A 21,584-nucleotide genomic window follows, 5' to 3' on the forward strand; every position below is an offset into this window, starting at 1 on the left:
AAGGATGTGTTGATCAGTGGGTATACAGACTGAGGAGAACGACCACAGCTTCCTATTTTCCCCCCCTCTTCTTTGAGCGTGGGAAAATACACTGTGCCTCACATCCCTGCCTTCCTTTCCTCATCCGCATCTCTCCACGCCGGGTAGGAGCATCCACTGGGTCGACTGTCTGCTGGGCTCTAAGTTTATGTATTTGTATGCAGCTTGTCACACAATGCAGACGTCATCTCCACAGGATTTAGATCAGCTTTTGCCATGTTTAGTTCTTTCCCCCCGCATCGGGGAGTGTGGAATACAGTAAGGACATCTATGCGTTTTCAGGACATTATCCGGGCAGATCGGCGGCCGGTTGGATTACAAGTCCGATGCTGCATAGATTTATAACACCACAAAGGTTGCGTATTTTGTCTTTTTTCCATATCTTCAAATGTGTGGTCAGTCACCTCGGGGTTGGCCGTCGAGGATTGCCTGTGGGAAACTTGGGGAGTTCGTTCCGAGGCACCGCAGTAGGAGAGGAGCGGTGATAGGAGGCTCCTGATCCCCGAACGGTCCTCCTGATAGAGCACCCTCATCTGGGAGGAGGAGGAGGAGGAGAGAGTGGGTGAAATGTGTCGGCATCGGGCATTAAAAGGAGGCGACGCCACCGAACATGGCTCAGATACTGAACAGGTATGAATGCTCCCCTGAGACCCCGGTGCTCCTTCATCTTGGCTCTTCCTCAGGACTGTGTGTTGATGCATGTGCGGCATTACGCATGAACTGAGCGCCTTTCTGGTTTTTCATCATGTCCAAGAATTTTTCGCCTGATTGGGGAAAGCTGTTTTAATATTACCATGTAGTATTTGGACAAAAACAAATCAGCTGCTATAAAAAAAAACATATTTGACATTTCACACCACGGAAGGGACCACCCAGCCGCCACCATGGGACTGTGACCCGGGCTTTGAGCTCCGAGAGGCGGCTTGTTTGTGTGCGCACACCGGACCCGAGTGGTTGTGACAATTTTTTTTCTTTGGAGCCATGGCTGCTGCGATTGCGAGCGGGCTGATCAGACAGAAGAGACAGGCTCGGGAGCAGCATCTGGACCGGCCAGCCACCAACAGACGGAGGAAGAGCCCCAACAAGAACAAGGGGCTCTGCAATGGGAACCTGGTCGACATCTTCTCTAAAGTGCGCATCTTTGGCCTCAGGAAGCGGAGACTACGGAGACAAGGTGTGATGGGGAACTCAAGTGTGTTTTGTGAAAAACGTGTGTGCATATGGTCAACAACCACTGGTTGATTGGTCGTATTGGGCCTTCCACAAGCATAACTCTGTCTAGCTCCTGTGTGGTTAAAGTACACCAGGTGATGATGGATGATTTATTACTGCTTACATCAACTTGATCAATTGCACTCTCTGTGCGTAAAATGTCAAATTGAGTATTAGTTTTTGTGTATTGGGCCAGAAAACAACAAACGTGCCTATGATTCACATCCACTCCTAGATAGATGACACCAAACGCTCTTTAGACAGGTTTACCTGTCGTTTACCTGTCGTTTACCTGTCGTTTACCTGTCCTTTACCTGTCGTTTACCTGTCGTTTACCTACCTGTCGTTTACCTGTCGCCAGTAACGAAGCATATTCATATGCAGGCAAAAACAAAAAGGTCAACATCTCCTGCGGAATGGAGGTCACGCCTTTCAGGATATTTTCTTTCTCTCTCTCTCTCTATATATATATATATATATATATTTATTTTTTTTATTTATTTTATTGTTATTTTACGACGTCCAATGGTCGCCTTCATTCTCCAGCTGATATTCGTTCTGCTTGGGAAAAAGCCAAGAATTGTTTTTTGCTTTGCTCCAATGTGGCAACCTTGGGGGGGTTTGCAAGTATTTCACTGCTGGAAACCAGTGCCAACTGTGAGGATATTTTTTCTCACAGACACAAAAATAAAATGAATTAGGATAATTCATTTCGGAAATAAATGACGCCCTCGTTAGAAATTGATGGAGGGCGACTGTATATACTGCTCTAGGAATCACCAGGTATCAAACCTGTTGCACCAGACTGACTGTAACTCCCAACTTTATTTAACACCTCTTCGCACAATTTAATGGCAAACTTGAATTACAAAAACGCATTTCTTCTTTTTGACAAAGCCCCCAGAAGCAGTGGTTTAGTCTTTCATCTCGTTGAGCCATATTGATAGTCTCGTTCTCTTCTGTTCTCACATTGGAATCAAACACCACTGTGAGTGATGACACCCCCCTTCACCAGCCCTTAGTGATTACACAGATTAAAACGGCTTTGCTATAACGGGGTCTATATAGCAGCACATCTGGACATGGGTCAGGTTCCAATCGGCTCTCTGCTTCCGCCCACTGTGTGCATGTGTTAGGGTATGTGTGTGTATGTCCAATTGTCTGTCCTCCTCTGACACATTGGAATAGCCTTGTGGCATATCAGTTCTTTTTTTTTTTCATCATTTGAACATCAGAAGTGCCCAGCAGCTGTGGACAGATGTGGATGATGTCAGGGAATTAACGTCTAAATTGGGGATAGATAACAAAACATACAAGCCTCTTTTTAAGATGTGTTTTTTTCCGGGGGGGTTGGTGTGGTGTATATTTTAGCATTTCCCAGATGCGTACAGTTGGGATGTGGCCCACATAAATCTGTGAGTCAGATATGTGAAGTCAACCCGCCCCGGCCATCCCTGACATGACTTGACAGCATCACACCTGCAAGGAGCCATTTCGCAGAGCGACTCTGGGCCCTCCCAGAGCTCCTGAGAGTGGTGATGATAATCCAGAGCAACAGTGCCTGCACAAGTGTTGGGCGAACCGAGGAGGCTTCCAAAAGCACGACCCTGAGAAGCACGACCCTGAGAAGCACTCCCGATTAAATGAAATCAAACTGAAGGGGGGAAAGCCTTAGAATGAGTATTTTGTCCTAATTCTTGACGCTGTAATCAGAACACAGGGGAACCACTCTGCTTTGCTTTTAATTTTGTGTTATTTGTGATTAGAGGCCCTAATGGGAACGCACTCCATTAATTTTCCCCCTCGCATGAGAATTAGGAAAACCAAGTATACCAGTGTTTCCTCTCCTCATCTCCCTTCCTCTTGTCTTATTCAACGTATTAGCAAACAGCTCAGGAAAAGACTAATTGCTCGTTTCGGGCATGCTTAATTTAATACCCCCCCCCCCCCCCGGAAGGACTTAAGCTCTTTCAAGGGGAAAAAAGTTGAATGTGACACAGGCAGACTTGTTTGGTCTCCCAGGTGAGAGAGGGAGGCACCGGGCTCGTCCTCTTTTCGGCAGCTGAGCCTCTGCAGAGAACTTGGGACTATGATGATGTATAGAAGTGACTTCCAGATTCCTAGTGAGATCGGTCAGGATGTTGGAGCTGAGGTAATAAGATGTGAACACCAGTATTCCCTTTGGCTTTGAGCATTGATCTTGTGAGTCACTTGATCAGCTATTGTTATGAGCTGTTATTGATCGGAGCTGACATACATTGTGTTTTCTCGCCAAGGGAATTTTGGTAAAATTGCAAAGAAAACCTATGCAAAAAATCAATACTCATTTTCCTCATCCTACTAATGCTACTGTTACGACAGGGCTCTTGGTAAAAGCAGAGTTCCCATAGATCTAAATGAACAACACATTCCAAAAATGTGCGTTTCTATAACAGATGGGGAGCCAGTGATCACACAAGTTTTTGTTTTTTTTAAGGGATTAAAATCTGAGTTTTAAATCCTATTACAATCAAAACCGGTAAGTGAGCTGTGGGCACATCCAGCTGGGGCTCGCCCGTAATCCCGTCGCTCTGGTTTTTGATTATCTCACCAGATTAGACCCACAGATCATTAGATCAAGTTACACAGATCAGACCGTTAGATTAGCCCGCGTGATCTAGAGCTGTTTATTCAAGCCATCGGTCAGCCTTCAGAGGTGTCCGTATGTCTGTTGGGTTATTGTTGGATGTCAGAGATGTTGTCTATGTAAGAGGAATTGGGGGGGGGTTCTTTTTTTCCCATGACAACGAAGCAACATTGAGGGTTTTTTTCCCCCTTTCACAGGCTGGAAAAGCCTGTATCCCATACCAGAAACACCCGAAGTGGGTCAGGCAGGGCAGGGCTGACAGCACACTACAACTGCTGCTGCAGCTGGGCTAGAGTGTGTGTGTGGGTGTGTCCTTATACTCTGTGCTGTTTGATTTGCACTGAGCCCAATTCGTGTCTTTGCACAAACACACACACACACACACACACACACACACACACACACACACACACACACACACACACACACACACACAGACGGGAACGGAGTCGCAGGGAGGCCGCTTTTGAAATGAAATGATAAAAAGAAAAAAGAAAAAAGAAATCGCAACCTTTCTGTGACGGTTCAATTTATATGCAGAGAGGACTTCTGCCGCAGAGCGACCCGAATTTGAGATCTTACTGTTCTGATGCTTGTCGTTTTCTAAGGAAACCCCCTGCTGCTGCCTTGCCAAAACTCTGTTTCCCTAGAAACAACAAAAAAAGGCATGTATAAACACACAGTACTTCTATTGTAAAACCAAAAAAACCAACACCAGTGCGACTGGGAAAGTCCAACTGTTCTGCGGTAGAGGCCCTATTCTCCGTAGTAGATAAGCAGCACTGCTGTTTCATTATTTCAAGTACGTTACAGAGAGAGAGACAACTGGGAGACAGACGAGGGAAAAGAAACGCAGAGAAAGGAGACGAGAAGAGGATGAGTCAAGGACCTTCTCGACTTTGGAAATTCCACAGAGACATCCTCAAAGCAGTCTTTTTTTAGAAGTGCACGCACCGTATCCGGCGTGTCTGACCGAACTGAAAGCGCCGTGTGATTCTAAAAAAAACCTTCAAATATTTGTCTAGGACATTTCTAACCTCCCGTCCTCATATTCCTCTTTGTCATAGTTTTATGAGGCAGTTCTCCTTCGCTTCGCTCAGTAGTTAATGTACAAAGCACAATAATAAGAGCATGTCTCTGTGGTGTGAATAACGGTGGACATTCAATGAATGAAAATGTTGAAATGAAATGTTTGCATGGGAAATAAATTACCTTAAATCCATTGGAAACATTTTTATCAAATGGCCCTGAGTGAGTTTGACCTTCAACGTCACCAGCATACATGAATGTCTGGTCTGAGACCGTCCGTCATAAATATTGTGCCGGGTATTCAAGGACAAGATTCAATTCAGGAAGTATTAATTGACACCCCACTGCATGGGATTGTATGTCAACAACTATATACTACTGAAACTTATTTCAAACATTTTTTTCCCACATTTTTTTGACATACATTGTGTGCGCGTGTGTGTGCACTCGTGTGTATGTGTATGTGTGTTAGATATACTGACTGGCTCGCCCCAGGAGAACACAGCCAACGTCACATGATTTATAGCATGATGTAGGGGCCAAGTTTACCTCCACACACTCTCACACACACACACACACACGCACACACACAAACAGGGAGTATTCACACAGCCAGCAATCAGTTATGCGGTTTTAATTATTACAGATTGCCCCCCCCCCCCCCGAAGGATCTGTCCACAAAATCAATCTCGCCGCCACACATTGTTTAAATGCTGCTAATCAAAGACATTAATTGATCGCAAGGTTAGCACAACTTTGTCCGTCCACACAAGAGTGTTTGCTGAAGGGAATTGCGTAGTCATTAGAAAATCCATGCTAAATAGTTTTTGGGAAGCTTGAGCTTTCTTGTTCGCATGGGTGTTTGTTTTCCCTCCTCTCCCCCGTGTGAAATACTCCCCCATCACTCACTATATTGTAAGGAATACGTGTGAGGTATTGAGGTTATATACCGTCTGATATCTGATTGCATTAATGCATTATTAATGAACGCATTTAGCCCTTTCAATTATGATGATATCCCAGTGCCCTTTGCTGTGGCAATGGACTGAAAGAGAGAAGAATAATGAAAAGAGAGGATGAGAGTGATGCAATAAAGGCACTAGTGAATTTTAGTTTGTTCGTTTTTTCCAACTCCGATAGGTCCTCATTGGCTTGAAGCATCCATTTGATGCAACACAGATTAAGTGTCTGATGTACAAATTGCAGATGTGCTGACATCTGCAACCCCGATGTACTGCAGGTTTATTGAAATATATTCCTTTTTAGAATTCTATCCCTTTACTTTTATGTTTTGCTGTATTTATCAACTTGCCTAACTTGCATCATGATAGTAGAGTTGATCCGATGCCAGTATCAGAAATGCCACCCATACAGCCCTAAATGCTGGATTGGGTATCGGCGAGTATGTTAGTCCATGCACCGATGCAATATCAGGTTGTCGTATCATTTATCAGCTCATTTGCGCTACAAAAGAACAACAACACGTGTCGCGAGCTACTCAATCCAACTGCACTTGTGCAAACTAGTACTACACACCTGTGGTTAATTATTATTTTCTTCCCTGTAATGCTTTATCGTGAACAACAAATCCATGTTGAATTCAGCAAGAGGAGAGCTAGCTAAAGTTAGCCGTTAGCAGCCGGTGGGCAGCACTGTCCTGTTCGGCTTAATAACAGCTAACGTTAACAGGAGGTTGCATTGAGCTCTATTCAGTAAAAAGGAACATTGGGCTAAGGTAATTAGAATGTTATTATAATGTATTCATTCATGTAACCTTTTAAAATTAGTTTTTTGGCGAGAAACTTAAATAGACACAGTTGTTAGAAGGAACTATTTTCGCAGCATTGTACAATGATGACCTGTTTAACATGTATTGTTTTTAGCACATTGCTATCTGATCGGTAATCAGTATCAGCCGATACACAAGTTCAGACAGTCAATCAGCAGTTGTTAAAGTCATTTATCATCCAAACATTAGTGGTTGCAGCGCCTTTAATTTGAGATTTTTCACATTTCTTTGTGTGGTAGAATTGTACATTGGATAACTTTGGAGTTCTGGACTGGACTGGTTGTTGACAAACCAGAAATTTAAAGGTGTTGCTTTATTTATTTTCTTATTATTTTCCGAATTGTAAGGTTGGTCATGATTAAAATTGATATATTTATAAAGTTTAAATTTTTACTTACAAAGTCAACATAGTAAGATAGAAGGTGGTCAATTCCCCAGACATTGTCAAATTGACATATATATCTAATAAGTTTAAACTTTTGGTTTCATTTTTTCAATGGAGGAAATGGGCCTCTTTCTGATTAAATGCATTTTTCAGAAACCAAGAAAAAGAGTTACAGCTTAATGAAAATGAAATGAAAATATCCCGTTAGCTGCAGCCCCAGCATCAAATTGCAGCAGGGCAACAGGACAAAACAGGAATACCAGACCTGTCCACAGCTGAAAGAATCCATTTCTGTGTTACTCACGGTAACCTACCACAGAATGTGTGTTCATCGGATATCAAACACAGATCACAGAGAACGGATGATGTCCTCACAGTCACTACTCTTCTCTCGCTGAAGATTTGAGTGTTATTGTGAACCTGAGAGATACTGTCACCTTCCTGTCAGCTCTGCTCAATACGTAGCAGATTCACTCTGACAGTCAGATTTCGGCTTTAGCCACCTCTTCATTGTTCCGGCGAGGTGAACAAAAGTGGCGCCGTTGAATGCCATCGTGGCGCTATTGCTCGGATACACCAGAAAAGAGGCTTTTTATTCCCCCCCCCTTTTCAGGCAGCATGGAAAGGTCTCAGGGCGGCATATTGCCATCACCAAGCAGCAGAGACCGTTTCAGAAGAGACCGCCTTGAGCTGTACACAGACAGAAAGAAAAAGCCACCCTCTCTTGTTTTCTCTCCCTGTCTCTCTCTCTCTCTCTCTCTCTCACACACACACACACACACACACACACACACACACACACACACACACACACACACACACACACACACACACACACACACACACACACACACACACACACAGACAGGAGCACAGCTTAGGCTCAGGTGAAGTTGATTGTTCACCTCCCAAGGGCTTTCTTAGAATGAAATCTTGTGCGATGGCTGTCTCTACAATAAGACCAATGTTGATGGCATATGACCCAAAAGCACACACGGACACACACATGCGACGTACACGCACACACGCCCGGATGAAGAAATACTGTCTTGAATAGAAGCAATACGTTTGCAGAGACGTCCAAATGTACAGCGGCACGAACGTTTATCAAAAGGTTTTCTTTGAAGTTTTCCCCTTCCTTTACCTTTTTTTTTTTTTTTTTTTTTTTTACCACTTTTTTTGTGTGTTATTACAAACAACATTAAAAACATTAACTAAATTGCAACAAAGCGGGTCGAGCTGCAGCGTTGCTTGGCAATTTAACCGCAGCGGTGATTTATATGCAGTAGATAGCTACGTGGCTAATTCCCTCGCCGGGTCAGCCGGAGCACAGACGCTTTCACATCCTTGCACGCCGGGGACCCAGAGAGGGTGCTGTCGGGTTCATTACAGGAGTCTGGCGACCACAGATTAATTCCGCTGTCTATAATTGGATGGCCTGTCTCTGAGCAGGGCAGGGCTTATGTGTCCAGAAAGTTGTCTGTGGGATTTGCCTGTGAGCAAACACAGGAGTCACCAAGTAATTTTGAGCAGTTCTGTTTTTATGGTGTGTTGCTGTTAAAAAACCCTCAGAAAATAACATAATACAATATCTTTGCTATATTAAAGCAAAGAGTTGAAGCTCATTTGGTTTGCCGCAGCGGTCCTTGTAACGAGGGTTTCATGGTTTTGCTGATCGCTAATGTTTCCCTTCTGTTCTCTCTCTCTCTCTCTCTCTCTCTCTCTCTCTCTTTCTCTCCTGCAGATCCCCAGCTCAAGGGTATAGTGACCAGGTTATATTGCAGGCAGGGATACTACTTGCAAATGAACCCCGATGGCTCTCTTGATGGGACCAAGGATGACAGCAGTAATTCCTGTGAGTACCTTTGACAGTGTCTGATGGGCCCCTATAGATGCAACATTTGATAAGTCATGAGGATAATGTGGAAAACTATCACGTTACTGGTACTTAAAGGGGAAATATCATGAAAAAAACCTCACTCAGAGCAGGTACCCACACATTTGTTTATGTTGCTTACCAGCCCAGAACTGTGAAATAAGACAACTTGGCTTCCCTTCCTATGTCACATGCAAGCTCTTTAGAATATATATATGGGTATCTCCACCCACAGCTTGAGAAGTTCATTTGGAAAGGTGCACCACATTTTTCATATTAAACACAGCAGACAGGGCTTTTTTGGGAGGGACTCTTAAAGAGACAGGTGCTAAAACGGAGCGTTTAAGACAGAGGGTGAATATAGGTACATTCAGATGGACACCATTAATAAGATATTGGGTCTTTTTGTGCAATAAAGCATGTAAACATGTTCTTGTAGAACACCAAAATACAAGCATGATCATGAAAATGAACATGATATGACCCCTTTAAAGTCTGTACAGGTTCCTTGAGCACAGTGGGGGGTTTTTTCCACGGGAAGTGCCTTGCTCATTTCCTGGTCTAGATTTATCCCTCAGGTCCAGGAAATAAACCAGCAACCTTCTAGTCATGCTTCTTTAACTTTCAGGCCAACACCTCCCCTTATGTCTTTAGCCTTGGGAGCTGAAGTGTCTTCTTAAATGTCAGCTGTAGTATCACACAGACTTACCCTCATCTCTGTGAGGGAAAGTGGACCAGGTAACAGTAGGCCTAACAGGGAGAAAAGGGTATTATTAGCTTGTTCTGGCACTGCTCCTCTAGCGCTCCAGGCTAGGTGGTTAATTTGATTCCTGTGCTCGGTGCTAACGCTAGCCTGACACTCCATGTTGTGTCACTTACTCCTGTCGGCGCGAGAAGACGTGGCACATGTCACATCTGATAGGCCGAAGGGACTTATTGAGATAGAGGGCAACACATAATAGTGAGCACAAGAGACGCATCATGTCATTAAGAATGCAAGATTAAATCAAATCTTGGCACTGACCAAAAAGCCACCAAGAAACGACAGTCACGCAGTAGTTCTCCCATCCTGCCCTCCGGCCTCCAAACCAGCCAATACCAATTACTCACAGGGTCGGCTGATGTCATTATGTGCCTTTAAGTCTACCATATACACACACTTAATGTCTCAGCCAGGCCAGTCCTGTTTTTTCTCTCTAGTCCATACAATCTATCCAGGCCCAAGGAGTCTGCTACAACAACAAAGGGCCTATTAGATCTGCCACGCACCAGCGGTGGCACCAATTACAGCTACTTCTCAGGTAGCTGTGGGTGGCCGCGGCTATGCTAGGCTAGTCACGTCCGCCAGCCGCGCTGCAATTCATCTGCAGAGATTACCTTAAATGCAACAGCTAGCAATTGCATTATCGATGCCTTGTGAAGCATTAATGATAGGCAGTTTGCATTTGGGGGATGAATCATTTTTTTATGTATTTCATGTTCCCTTAATGGTTAGGCCTGTCTATGGTGATGCTGTTCGGTGATGTATTCATGTGTGTGAGTGTTTTTCCTGTTCACTTGTGTGTTTTTCAGCTTTGTTCAACCTTATTCCTGTGGGCCTCAGAGTCGTCGCCATTCAGTCCGTGAAGACAGGTTTATACATCGCCATGAACGGGGAGGGCCATCTGTACACATCAGTAAGCAGGCATTTCTATTCTGTTGTCCAAATAAATGAGCATGTCTTGACAATGCACGTATTTATGTCTAAACATATGGGGCATACAAACCCTTTGTGTGTTTTACATATAAACGTAGATATTCAAATATAGATCTGTGTGTTTATAGGTAAATTCATATTTATTTCAGCAATTATTTTCAATAAGGGGGCCCAGAACAGATCTCAGATATTTCCCACATTTGCGACAGCTTAATTGCATTTCACTGAAGGTTAGGGATCCCATTAAGCAAAAATTCATGCATACAGATTTCTATTCATCAGGTTAAATGCTAAATGGTTTTCATTCCATATGAAGAAAAAAACAAAACATTTTCATCAGGTGACTTGATTCAGGAGGAACAGATATATCTCTCCCTAATCTGATTTCTTGCTGTTGCAGCATATTACAAAAATGCACTTGCAAGGGATGAATGTTCTTTGTCTGTTGGTCGATAAGAATGAATTGGATGTATGCTATTGGCAGATAAACTCTGTGACATATATGTTAGCATTATGTACAGTATACCAGAGTTACAGTAGGACATCTGAGGAGCCGCAATTCTTACTCTTTGTGGTCACTTGCTCTTATTGACCTGCTCTCGTTTCAAATAAACCAGGCTTCTGCTTGGCTATAGACAGCTGAGCGGGGTGATAAGACCTCGCCCAGCAGAAATAGTGCTTCTCGTCTCACTCCTCCACTCTGTCCTCTCCCGGTCATTCAAATCAATCAGAGGGGAAGAACATTGGGAGCGTCGCTCCTCTCCCAGACAGACAGGTGTATCCATCAGAATCACTGTCTCTTCTTCCCTTTTGCAGTCCTCATGTTCCTAATCCTCAGAGCACAGAGCGGAGAGCAGATCCATTTCATTACCTTTCCTACTGTACAATGCACCAGAATTCCACTGGAATTCTCTAATACTTAATTGACTTAAGCCAGGGACTGAAATGAGTATATCCTATGGGTGGCCTAAACTGCATCATGCTCATTATTTGCATAATTTGTTGATTTGCATGCAATCTTTTTCCTTGCAGACACACGTTTGTAGAAGCATAGCTGGAAATGTAAAGCTTCACACATATTATCTTTGTTGTCATGCCTAACTCTTTTAGATGTATACACTTCAAGCAATACTTTTTTATTATTTAACCTACTGTACAGGACAATAAAAGCAAAGACAATTTATTCGAATTTACAAAACGGCAAATAAAGCATTAGGAAACACTTGATGAAGGGTTGAAATTATATCTGAAACCCCTCTCATACCTCTGTTGGTTTGATTCAACTTGTGATCCCTGTTCTTTTTCCTCCACAGACATTGTCAGTTTGCGATATGCTCTTATGATTTCCATGCTTCTCCACTTGCAACATTCAGTTATTGTGAGGTTTGTTGCTGTGAAAACTCAGACCTAGTTTGTACCTGATAAATGCTGCTGCTAATTGGCATTCAAGTTCATCTAAAGCCCCCTTTTTTTCAGAAGGGTTCTTTACTATGATTACGTTACTTTCAGAGACCCTTATCACGAGGTGTTTTTACTTATTGTGTCAGCCGGACATGTTAAGCCCAAGCAGAAGTGCTGTGAAGTGGGTCTCGTTGAGCCTCGGTCGGGTGTGATGTGTTCATCCAGCTCGGTTTGCCCTGCAAAGCTCTCACCTTCTCCATTTGCAGCATATTTCTGTGCTAATGGAGGCTCTGATCAGACCTCAACTATCCAGCTACCCACTCAAAGGTCTCTTACGCTCCTTAGTGTGTGAATTATACCGGTAATGGCAGCCTTGTAAGATGTTCTTTATCCTCCACCCCCATCTTTCTGCCTCTTCCTTGCTCCTCTTTAAGCAAAAGGTACAACCATTCCTCCCATTATCACTCTGCTCCTCCGCAAGCAAGGATCTGACAGTTGACCTTTTTCTACCTATTAAGGGTATTCGGTTACAGTGCACTCACATTTTTCAGAAACTGCTTTGAAGGTTATTTCAAGCAGAGGTTGATGTTGCTTTGGAGTTGGTGGAGTAAAGAGAATACAGGGATAATACGCATTTCCCTGAAGCCATGTTCTTTTTATTAACTAGAATTCACTTGGTCATTTGATATTATTTCACAATAATACATTTCTAAGGCTTTGACTGTGATGACGGGCGTTGATAATGAGTGAGGCTCAATTTTTAAACCAGATGAGGTGAATCAAAAGCAGAGTGCCACTCTTTGTGGAATTAGATGGAAAGCTCCATTCAATGCCTCCGGTTGTGCATCATATCCTTTTGTGTGAGGCACCCGAGGCGCAGTGAGCGGCTCGAATGACAGAGATAGCATCAAAGTGACTGCACGGCCCGGCACAAAGGACACGCCGTGGAAGAAAGGGGAGTTCAATCATCTCACCCTTTTTTTTATCTGCTCCTTTTGTAGCCGAGCCAATGAACTCCCAGCTAATTTCTCCTCCAGGCTTCTCCCTGGATCAGGCGCTCCTTCAGAAATGTAATAAGGGGAGAGGGAGTTCTCCAAGCTTGTTGTAGAAGGCAGCGGAAACACGACTTGCGGTAGTCTCCAGATAACTGTAATAGAAGTCTTTATGCAAAAGAAGACACATTCAAATGAGATAAAACATAAAAAAATTAATTATTCTGTAGGGACTGCGATATTAAATCTCCAAAAAGAGAACCAAGAAGTGTTGGATTTAAAGTTTTGTTATACATGATGAAATGATTGTGCCAGAGAATGCAACTCCCTAGTGGTGATTTTGTTGTTGTCTTCCTGTCCTGCTAATACAGGCTCCTAACATCTCTCAAGTGTAAAGGTTTGGCATTTCATGGTTGGCTGGTTTTCTTTAGAGCTAGCTTCCCATTCCCTCCCTTCACTCTGTTTCTCTCACTGCAGGCTTTCTTTATCAGGAGTCTGCACTTAGCTTAGTGCTACCTTTTCATGATTGTCAAATCGACTTGCCACATCACTTAAGTTCCTTTTCCTTTTTTCTAAATGAAATCCTTGAGAGGACCAATCTGGAGCAGCGCTGTGGCTTAAGATTCACTTGTAACAGCGGAAGGCTGTATCATCAGCGCTAAGAACACTGATGAGAAGGGCTTCTCTGTCCTGTAGCGCCCAATTCCGAAATGTATGAAATCTCCAAGGAGCTTAATGTGAGGGCCCCATCAGTTGGCGTCAGTATGAAAATAAAATTTAACAAAGGCTGTGGTTGGGGACAATAGATAAGAGCAGCTTATTCAGGAGTCAGTGGTGTGAAACCAAAAGAGTCCATTGAGGAGCCACAAGTCCCCCAGCAAAGTGTATTTCATACCCCCACAAACATTGTATTCATCTTCGAACCCCTTTAGAAATGTTTCCAATGCTGCTCTCAAATGTGCTGCCAATAGAAATCACATTTGAGTAGTACGAACATTCCCATTTACATTAACGTAGAGAGATGGTCAGAAGGGTGGCCATTTAATTATGTGCCAATACTATTGAGACTGTTCTAGCGAGCTAACTTCTGTTAAAAACAGGCGGCAACCTTCAGTTCTGCCAGATTAAACCAATGCTGAAGTGTCTTAAAACTTGCATTCTCTCTACTGACCAGCAGGGGGAGACTCCTCCGCTTGGAAAATAAGTCTGAATGTATAGAAGTCTATGATCTGTGAATGAATGTCTCATACTTCTCACTTGATTTATTCCCTCAGTAAACATTGTAAAAATGAGTTTATGTCTATCAATCTCTAGTTTCAAGTCTTCTTCAATACAGCATGATATTCATTTCGTAAATGATGTCCAGTTTAGAGTCAAATAGACCATAAAGTGGAGTATTCTTTAGGGCAGGCTTGTTGTGATTGACAGGTCGTTGTTCCTACCAGAGCCGTATACGCCGTCTCCACGTCACTCCTCTGCATTCCAAATATGGTAACAAATATGGTAACTTTATCAACACACTCTTGCCACAGTGTAGGAAAACACATTGCTTCTTTTTCTGTAACCAGTGTAGCATTTTAGCATGTTAGAATTGACATTCTATCTACATAACTAGCGGACAGTTGGCTAGCTAGCTAGTTTAGTAATTCCTCCATACTTTAATGATACACTGGTAACAGAGAATGAGCCGAACAGCAGGTGTTGTCACTTTAACAACTAACTACAATTACCATTTTCACGCCGTTCTACTATTATTCTATTTCTATGGTTCTTCTATAGTTTCAGATGTCTCACAAAGACATGGCATTTCATAGGCGAAGAATTCAGTTCCATCTAATATTAAAACGACCTTTTCAGTGTGAAATCACAGAAGATTACACTATTTACAAGAGATCAGATGAAATGCGTGTATATCTTTTTATTTTCATACATAAGTGAGACTGTGACTCACCCAGTCACACCACCATTAGCAGAGAATTAATTTCAACGGATATGCTGCAACGAAAGCAGAAAGAAACTGGCCGAACAGTCCAAAACACAAGAAGCTATCTTAGATTATTAGCTGTGTGAAGATGTAACCAGCCATTGTGCCTCAAAAGCTCTGGTTAGTTTCCGGCTGGCCAGCCACTTTTTTTACTTGCCCAGCGAGTAGTCACTACTTGGTGACCTATATTCATGATGCTTTGATGAACTTTGCTATTCCACATGCTGGTGTGACCAGCTAGGGCTTAAGTGTAAAATTGTAAAAAAAAAAAAAGAGAATGTAAATAGCTATAAGAGAAAAGCTAGTCATGTTCTTCCATATGGAGAGCATGAATATAAATACAACAACAGAATTGTGAAACCCTCATCTCAAGTGTGTATAAGCACACGTGTGTTCGTATGTGTTAAGACTGCATGCAGCATCGTTTGCCCAACAGATGGCTTCGTGTGAACATGTTTTATTGGTGTTGATTTCAAATGTGATATGAATGAAAGTGATCCCTTTCCCAGTTTCATAGATGTGTTACGGAAGGAACAGCAATGAAGGTGGGGCGTCGGGAGCATCCCCGGTTCTTTGAATGCAAATGGAGCCTCTGGCATTCAGATGTGTATTACTTACACACTTAAGGGGATAGGAAACAAACTGATATTGTCATTTTTAAGAATTATATTCAACATATGTAATTGAAAAAAAAAAATGAAAAAAATTGCAGCAACTGTTACAACAAGGAGAGCTATTCATTATTCAAACTCTGTCTTCATTGCCATTGACTTCACAGCTGAAATCCAGTTTGACAGCAGTGGTAACTGTAAATTGTCTCATCATTTAGGGAAAACAAACTTAAATGTTATTTGCAGTCCACTTTACACCAATTGGCGTATGAATAACATTATAATCGGAAAGTAATTTTGCTTGCAATTAAAACGTCTTTCCTGCTTGTATGCCGTGTAGTCTGTAGTACTCACTGCAATGTAAATGCTTCCACATATCCCACAATATGCAACACTCTGAACTAGTGACGTAGTTAAAAATGTGAGCGAGGCCGCTCATGGGAGGTGGACACAGGACATGCAACCAGGAGAGCAGTGTGTTTTTTTTCGTTTAAAGTTAGGTTTGGTGACGTTTGTGACATGTTTTCCTGTTACGTTGAACCGTATGTATTTTACTTACTTTATTTACTTAGCCCAAAGCCCAAACATGACATTTTCTCTAAACCTAACTATGTGGTTTTGTTACCTAAAGCTAAATGCGTCCGTCATTGTAGTTTTGTTCCCTGAATATAACCAAGGCCTAGTCATGGTAACGACGTGGCATAAAAATGACACATGGAAAGCTTAAAATGCGGAATAATGACATGAAATCGGGTTGGTCATTTGACATAAACCATGCCTTTAAAACGATCCTGCTTGTGTCTTTAACCACTTAAACTGCTTCACAGACTAACATAAAACAGTAGTCTAACAGAATAAGCAGACAAGGGGTGCACAACATCATATTTCCACATTCCCACAGTACCTATTGTACTTACTCGGATGATTTTGCCTCTGGGGCGAAGTGTAGGGCCCAGAGTCCAGGTGGGGGGACCTCATTATTTCCTAAGCGGTGCTCCTCTCTTGCCTTTAATGCAGTGTTAGTCTCAGAGAGGGTGGCGGTCACAAGAGCTGGAGGGAGAGCAGCTTCATGAATTAATGAACAACAAGGTTGGAGGTAGGCGTCAAAGCTGAACTGCTGAACTGTTGGTCAAGGCCAATGGGAGCTAAGAATAGACAGAGCAGTCCTTCAGCCATTTAATATCACTGTGGTTATTAATGACTTTCTAATGGATGGACTCTCCTGGCATGTTAAAAAAAATCATACAGGTTGGATAACACACATTGGAGGAATATTGATATTATCCAAAATCCTGTCATTTAAACTCTGTAGTTTGGGATGTGCCAGTAGAAAGTATTGTTTTGCATCACAAGAGTGAGTTACCCACCCATGAAACGGGGAGTCCCCCCACAGTGTGTTTGCCCTCACTTGTGGGGATTATGCCTCCCCGAGCAATAAATCATAAATGCACAACCTCCATCTCTTTCCAGGTCAACAGCTTAAGGTCTATTAATGTCACATCTCCCCACGCTCCTCAATCACTCTAATATTCCCCTGTTTATTTAAGGCAATTAAGAGTCGGCAAGCTGTTTTCCGAATCACTGGTTTACATGGCAAGTATTTATGGTATGCGGTATTTCAGCGGAGTGAATGAATGTGCTGGGAGGAATATCAGGGGATACATGATGGATCATGAAGAGTCTCTAAACATTGTAAATCCAGGACGTCACCATTATGCTACTAAGTTGTGTACTGTATATATCAGAGGTGGTGGGAGGCTTTTAAATCTTCTTGGAAATTATTTTTAGATAGATCTAGCAAAGTTCTCTTATAGTCCTAGTGGATTGCGTTAGTCCAGGCAGAGCCCTGAAGTCCTGCTTGCCTTAGCTAATTGGCTTATCAGTGGCTCATTTGTTAGCTTCTTGGTTACCAGTTGACTAATGATATTCAATCGCACCTTTGTCAAATTTACTTTGCGGATTCTCTCATGTCAATGCATTAACTGATGCAAATGGCAGCATCATCTTCATTTGCCAGTTCTTCATTTCATTTCCATGTATGTGTTTTTATTAAGGGGGATTAATACCTCCGGAAAAGCCGTCCTCGCTGTTTGGATTCTTTAGGGGTACCCTGAAACAGCAAGAGCCTCTCCCAATTCTATAATTCCTTTAAAGAACAGTGTGTTGCATTGAGGGGGATCTATAGAGTGGTTAAGGGATGAAGTTTTTGTAGGCCAATCCAGAAAGTAAGCATCGCACTGGTTCCATCAAAAAAAAGCCAATCAGATTTTTCCATGGATTTTGGATTATTGCAGAGAATAAACTCTGTGGCAAACACATTTATGGATCTTACACGTTTTGTTCAACAAGGTCATCTTCTCAAATGAATGCCACTTAAAGGGGTGTTCCAAGTTAATGCTTCAAAGTTCATGAGAGGGGTATACAGACGCATTTTATACTGTAGAAAAAAAACATATCTTAACCTCAGCTGGCCGCCATTTTTTTATACAGTAGCACAGAACAGACAATCCAAACACTGGCTCTAGATAGGTCCAATCCTTTTTTTAAAGTTATTTGCAATGGTGACCATAGGAAAATTTCCAGTTGGATGCAATTTGCAGCCTCACTGCTCAATGCTGCCAAATCCTTCAGACTGGACCTTTAACTTTCTGTGACTGAAATGTTATTTTTTTGCTGATCCTGATATCATGCTTGAAGATCAGATGACCAATTTTATGGGTTGTTTTTCTTGAAAACTGTCTCTTATAACATTCTTCCACTTTACTGTGTGGTATGTGGAACAGAGTCATATAAATGTAACCAGAACGTCTGTTACATCTATTACATTTCGGCATTGGATTCTTTGCTTTGGCTTTGTGCTTTGAGTTTGTATTGACCCTAACTCGATGTTACACAATGTCCTTTACTGCACCAGCCAGTGTTGTACTGTAAGGTTGCACAGTTATAGCAGAGTGCATGCTGGTTGCTTAGAGAACCTGCGCAGGCATCCGTGAGCTTCTGAGAAATCCTTTTTTCTGTGTCCCTGAAGCCGTTTATCTATATCTTCATAGAAGCATGTTCAAGCTGTATTTCTCCTGCCCGAGTAGGCTGAATTTTCACCATGGTGGCCATCAGCCAGCTATCGATTCCTCAGCTAGAGCTTACGCTAAATCTCCCTCATCCATCTGGGATAATCCGTACATCTCTATTGAAATGGAGTGGCCCAAAAAAACACAAAGCAGTAGTTAGTCGGCATGGTATGGATGCTGCAGGGATACTGTACTGAAGCTATAAATTATGTGCTGCTGACAGGTAATGGGAAAGCAGGAGAGTGGAGAGAATACAAATACCGCATCGACTGGTTGGGAGAAGAAGAGACGGGGGAGAAAAAGAGAGAGGGGAACTCAGCGTTGTGTCTGGAAATATAATCGGTGTTGCATGCGGACAGCCACTGCGTCTTGCACCCTTTTGTCAGTTGCTCCTTCTGCTAAAAGCATTCAACATTTTGAGCAGCACACTATCCAACGAGACCAACAACCTTTCAGAATCACACACTGGAATATGAATTAATGAATTTCTCAGCACAGCAGGTAAAAGCACAGAACAAATATTTGTATATTCTGTGGTGATTTAAATGAAAGGGCACTGCAGTGTTATGAATCTCTTTTTTGGTGATTCACTTTTGAGAGACATTTTTGGAGGAATTTCTTCAAATTTGGGACAATTGTCCATCTGGACCCAAGGATCTACTTATTAGAATCTGGAGGTCAATGGTCAAGGTCATTCTGACCTCACATCCATCTCAGTCTCATGAATGTGATATCTCAGGAACACCATGAGAAAATGTCTTCAAATTTGGGACAAACTTCCACTTGCACTCAAGGATGAACTGGTTAGAATTTGATTACAAAACACGTTTTGGCAATAACTCAAGAATTGACAGGCTTATTAAGATAATTTCACACAAAAGTCTAATAGCCTCAAATTATGACGTGATGACATTTTGTACAGTCACGGATGCAAACTGAAACTTAACTGGTTGGCAGATGCATAAAACCGCGGAGCAGTTAGACTAGTTGATTATGTATTTCATATTTATTAACACACATGCTGCGTGGTAATTGGAATTTGATCACTTGTACTTAAATGCTTTCAATCCTGAATTAATAAGTAACAAACCAATAAAAGATTAAAATGAACTACTTATGAAGGGCATTTGAAAATATGATGATAACTTCAGAAGGAGGCAATGTGAAATGTTTCATTTCTACTGTCAATAGTAGCCTGGAAGAGAAAATAACCCTTTTTTGTTAAGTGGCGCACTAATTAATTAATTTCTGTCATTTACATCTACATTCACAAATGCTGTCTCACAACGTTGGACTTGGATTTGTATACAGTATACGGTTATAATATTGTTTTTTTTTTTATATTATATAGGTGGAGGCTTCAAATAAGCCCAATGGGCTTTCTGCCTCTTCCTGCAGTGTAACATTATTTATCTAGGTTATGTTTTTTTATATTTTTCAATTGTGCAAATAAAATAAATGAATAAGCTTAAGCCTTCCCTGCTGCAGGGTAAACAACTAGGCTTCAATACATTCAGTGGTCACAAGGACTACAGTGAAAGGTTTTTTATTGAAGGAATAACACTTTCAAATAACTCTTGCTGTCCAAACAATACACAGATATGACTCACAGTAAATCTTCATCAAGTTTCATTTATTCTGCAGTAGAAGCCTCGACGCACAGCTGCCTGTTGCGTCTCCACATTTTTGGAAGGTAGTAAGTCATGATACGTGACCAGCACCATATTTTGGGATGCACCCCAGTGCCACTGTCACCTAGCAACCAATTCCAATACCATTTGTTTTTCTGTGATGTCTTGATTGCATTGTTCATTTGCTTGTCAAAGAAACAACCTTCCAAATAAAAAAAATTGTTTTAAGGGAACATATCTTAAAAAAGCTGCATGCAAGAATAAGACTTGCAAATGCACTCCAATGGTTGGTTCTCTTGATGTGAATAAGAATGACAGCAGTAATTTCTGTGAGTTACTTGACAGTGCCTGTTGGGCTCCTGAATCCAGCATTTGATGGGTTTTAAGAAACATTCAAAGTGCAGTTAACAGAGGACACTGTGAAAAACTATTAAGTTACTGCTACCTAAAGGGGACAAATCATGATATCTTACTTTTTCAGTGCTTGTGCACATACCTCTGGGTATCTAGAGTGCATTCAAACCCATAAACTATGAAATAAGACGACCCAATCAGTTTTTTTGTGGGCTGTCCAGATCAGAAACATGATTTAATAAGCTATTGAGATTCGGCTCCTCTTCCTATGTCACATACATCATCATTAGATTAGACTGAATACTATCTCCACCCACGGCTTGAGAATTTTGCAAATGTGCACCATATTTTTCTTGCAACCCGATCAGAGCAGACTCGGCTTTTTCGGGAGGGGGACTTAAAGAGACAGGCACTAAAACGGAGCATTTCAGGCTGATGGAGAATACAGGTGTATTCAGACAGACAGTAGGAGGACAATAATGTGCTTTTTGAACATTAAAGCATGTGAGAATGCTCTTGTAGAAACCTAAAATGCAAGAATGAACCTGAAAATAATCATAATATGTCCCCTTTAAAAGTAGTTTGCAGACTACAATCATTCACCTGTGATAACTACAACCCTTTAACTGTCCCTTCTAAACTCTTCATGTCAGCTGTTAGTATTACTTTCTTTCTTTTATCCTTGAATTGGCATTTGCAACTCTTTCCAATTCATGCCGAGCACTATGATTCTCTGTTAATGTCTTCAATGCTTTTCTGAATTACCCTTGTTTTCCTTTGAAAATAGCTTGAAAAACGCCTGTTCAATGAGAGGGCTTTTATACTGCTTAGATACAGAATGCCGCAACAGAAGAGGATGCCAAAAGAACAGTGAACTGAGATCTTCATCCT

At 42.0% G+C, this 21,584-nt stretch overlaps 1 protein-coding gene across 2 annotated transcripts in view; it reads left to right on the top strand.

Moving 5' to 3' along the window:
• fgf14 (fibroblast growth factor 14) overlaps positions 1 to 21,584 on the top strand; it is a 99,735-nt gene that overhangs the window by 61,834 nt on the left and 16,317 nt on the right. Inside the window, exons 1-3 of one of the 2 annotated variants that reach the window (XM_054615122.1) lie at positions 1,021 to 1,213; positions 8,825 to 8,935; positions 10,529 to 10,632. In XM_054615122.1, the coding sequence (XP_054471097.1) occupies positions 1,021 to 1,213; positions 8,825 to 8,935; positions 10,529 to 10,632 (408 nt within the window). Of the gene's footprint in view, positions 1 to 1,020; positions 1,214 to 8,824; positions 8,936 to 10,528; positions 10,633 to 21,584 lie in introns of those variants that run through there. The other variant, XM_054615121.1, reaches the window with a different exon arrangement.

This window comes from Anoplopoma fimbria, chromosome 16, assembly GCF_027596085.1.
Source record: "Anoplopoma fimbria isolate UVic2021 breed Golden Eagle Sablefish chromosome 16, Afim_UVic_2022, whole genome shotgun sequence".
Classification (NCBI taxonomy): domain Eukaryota; kingdom Metazoa; phylum Chordata; class Actinopteri; order Perciformes; family Anoplopomatidae; genus Anoplopoma; species Anoplopoma fimbria.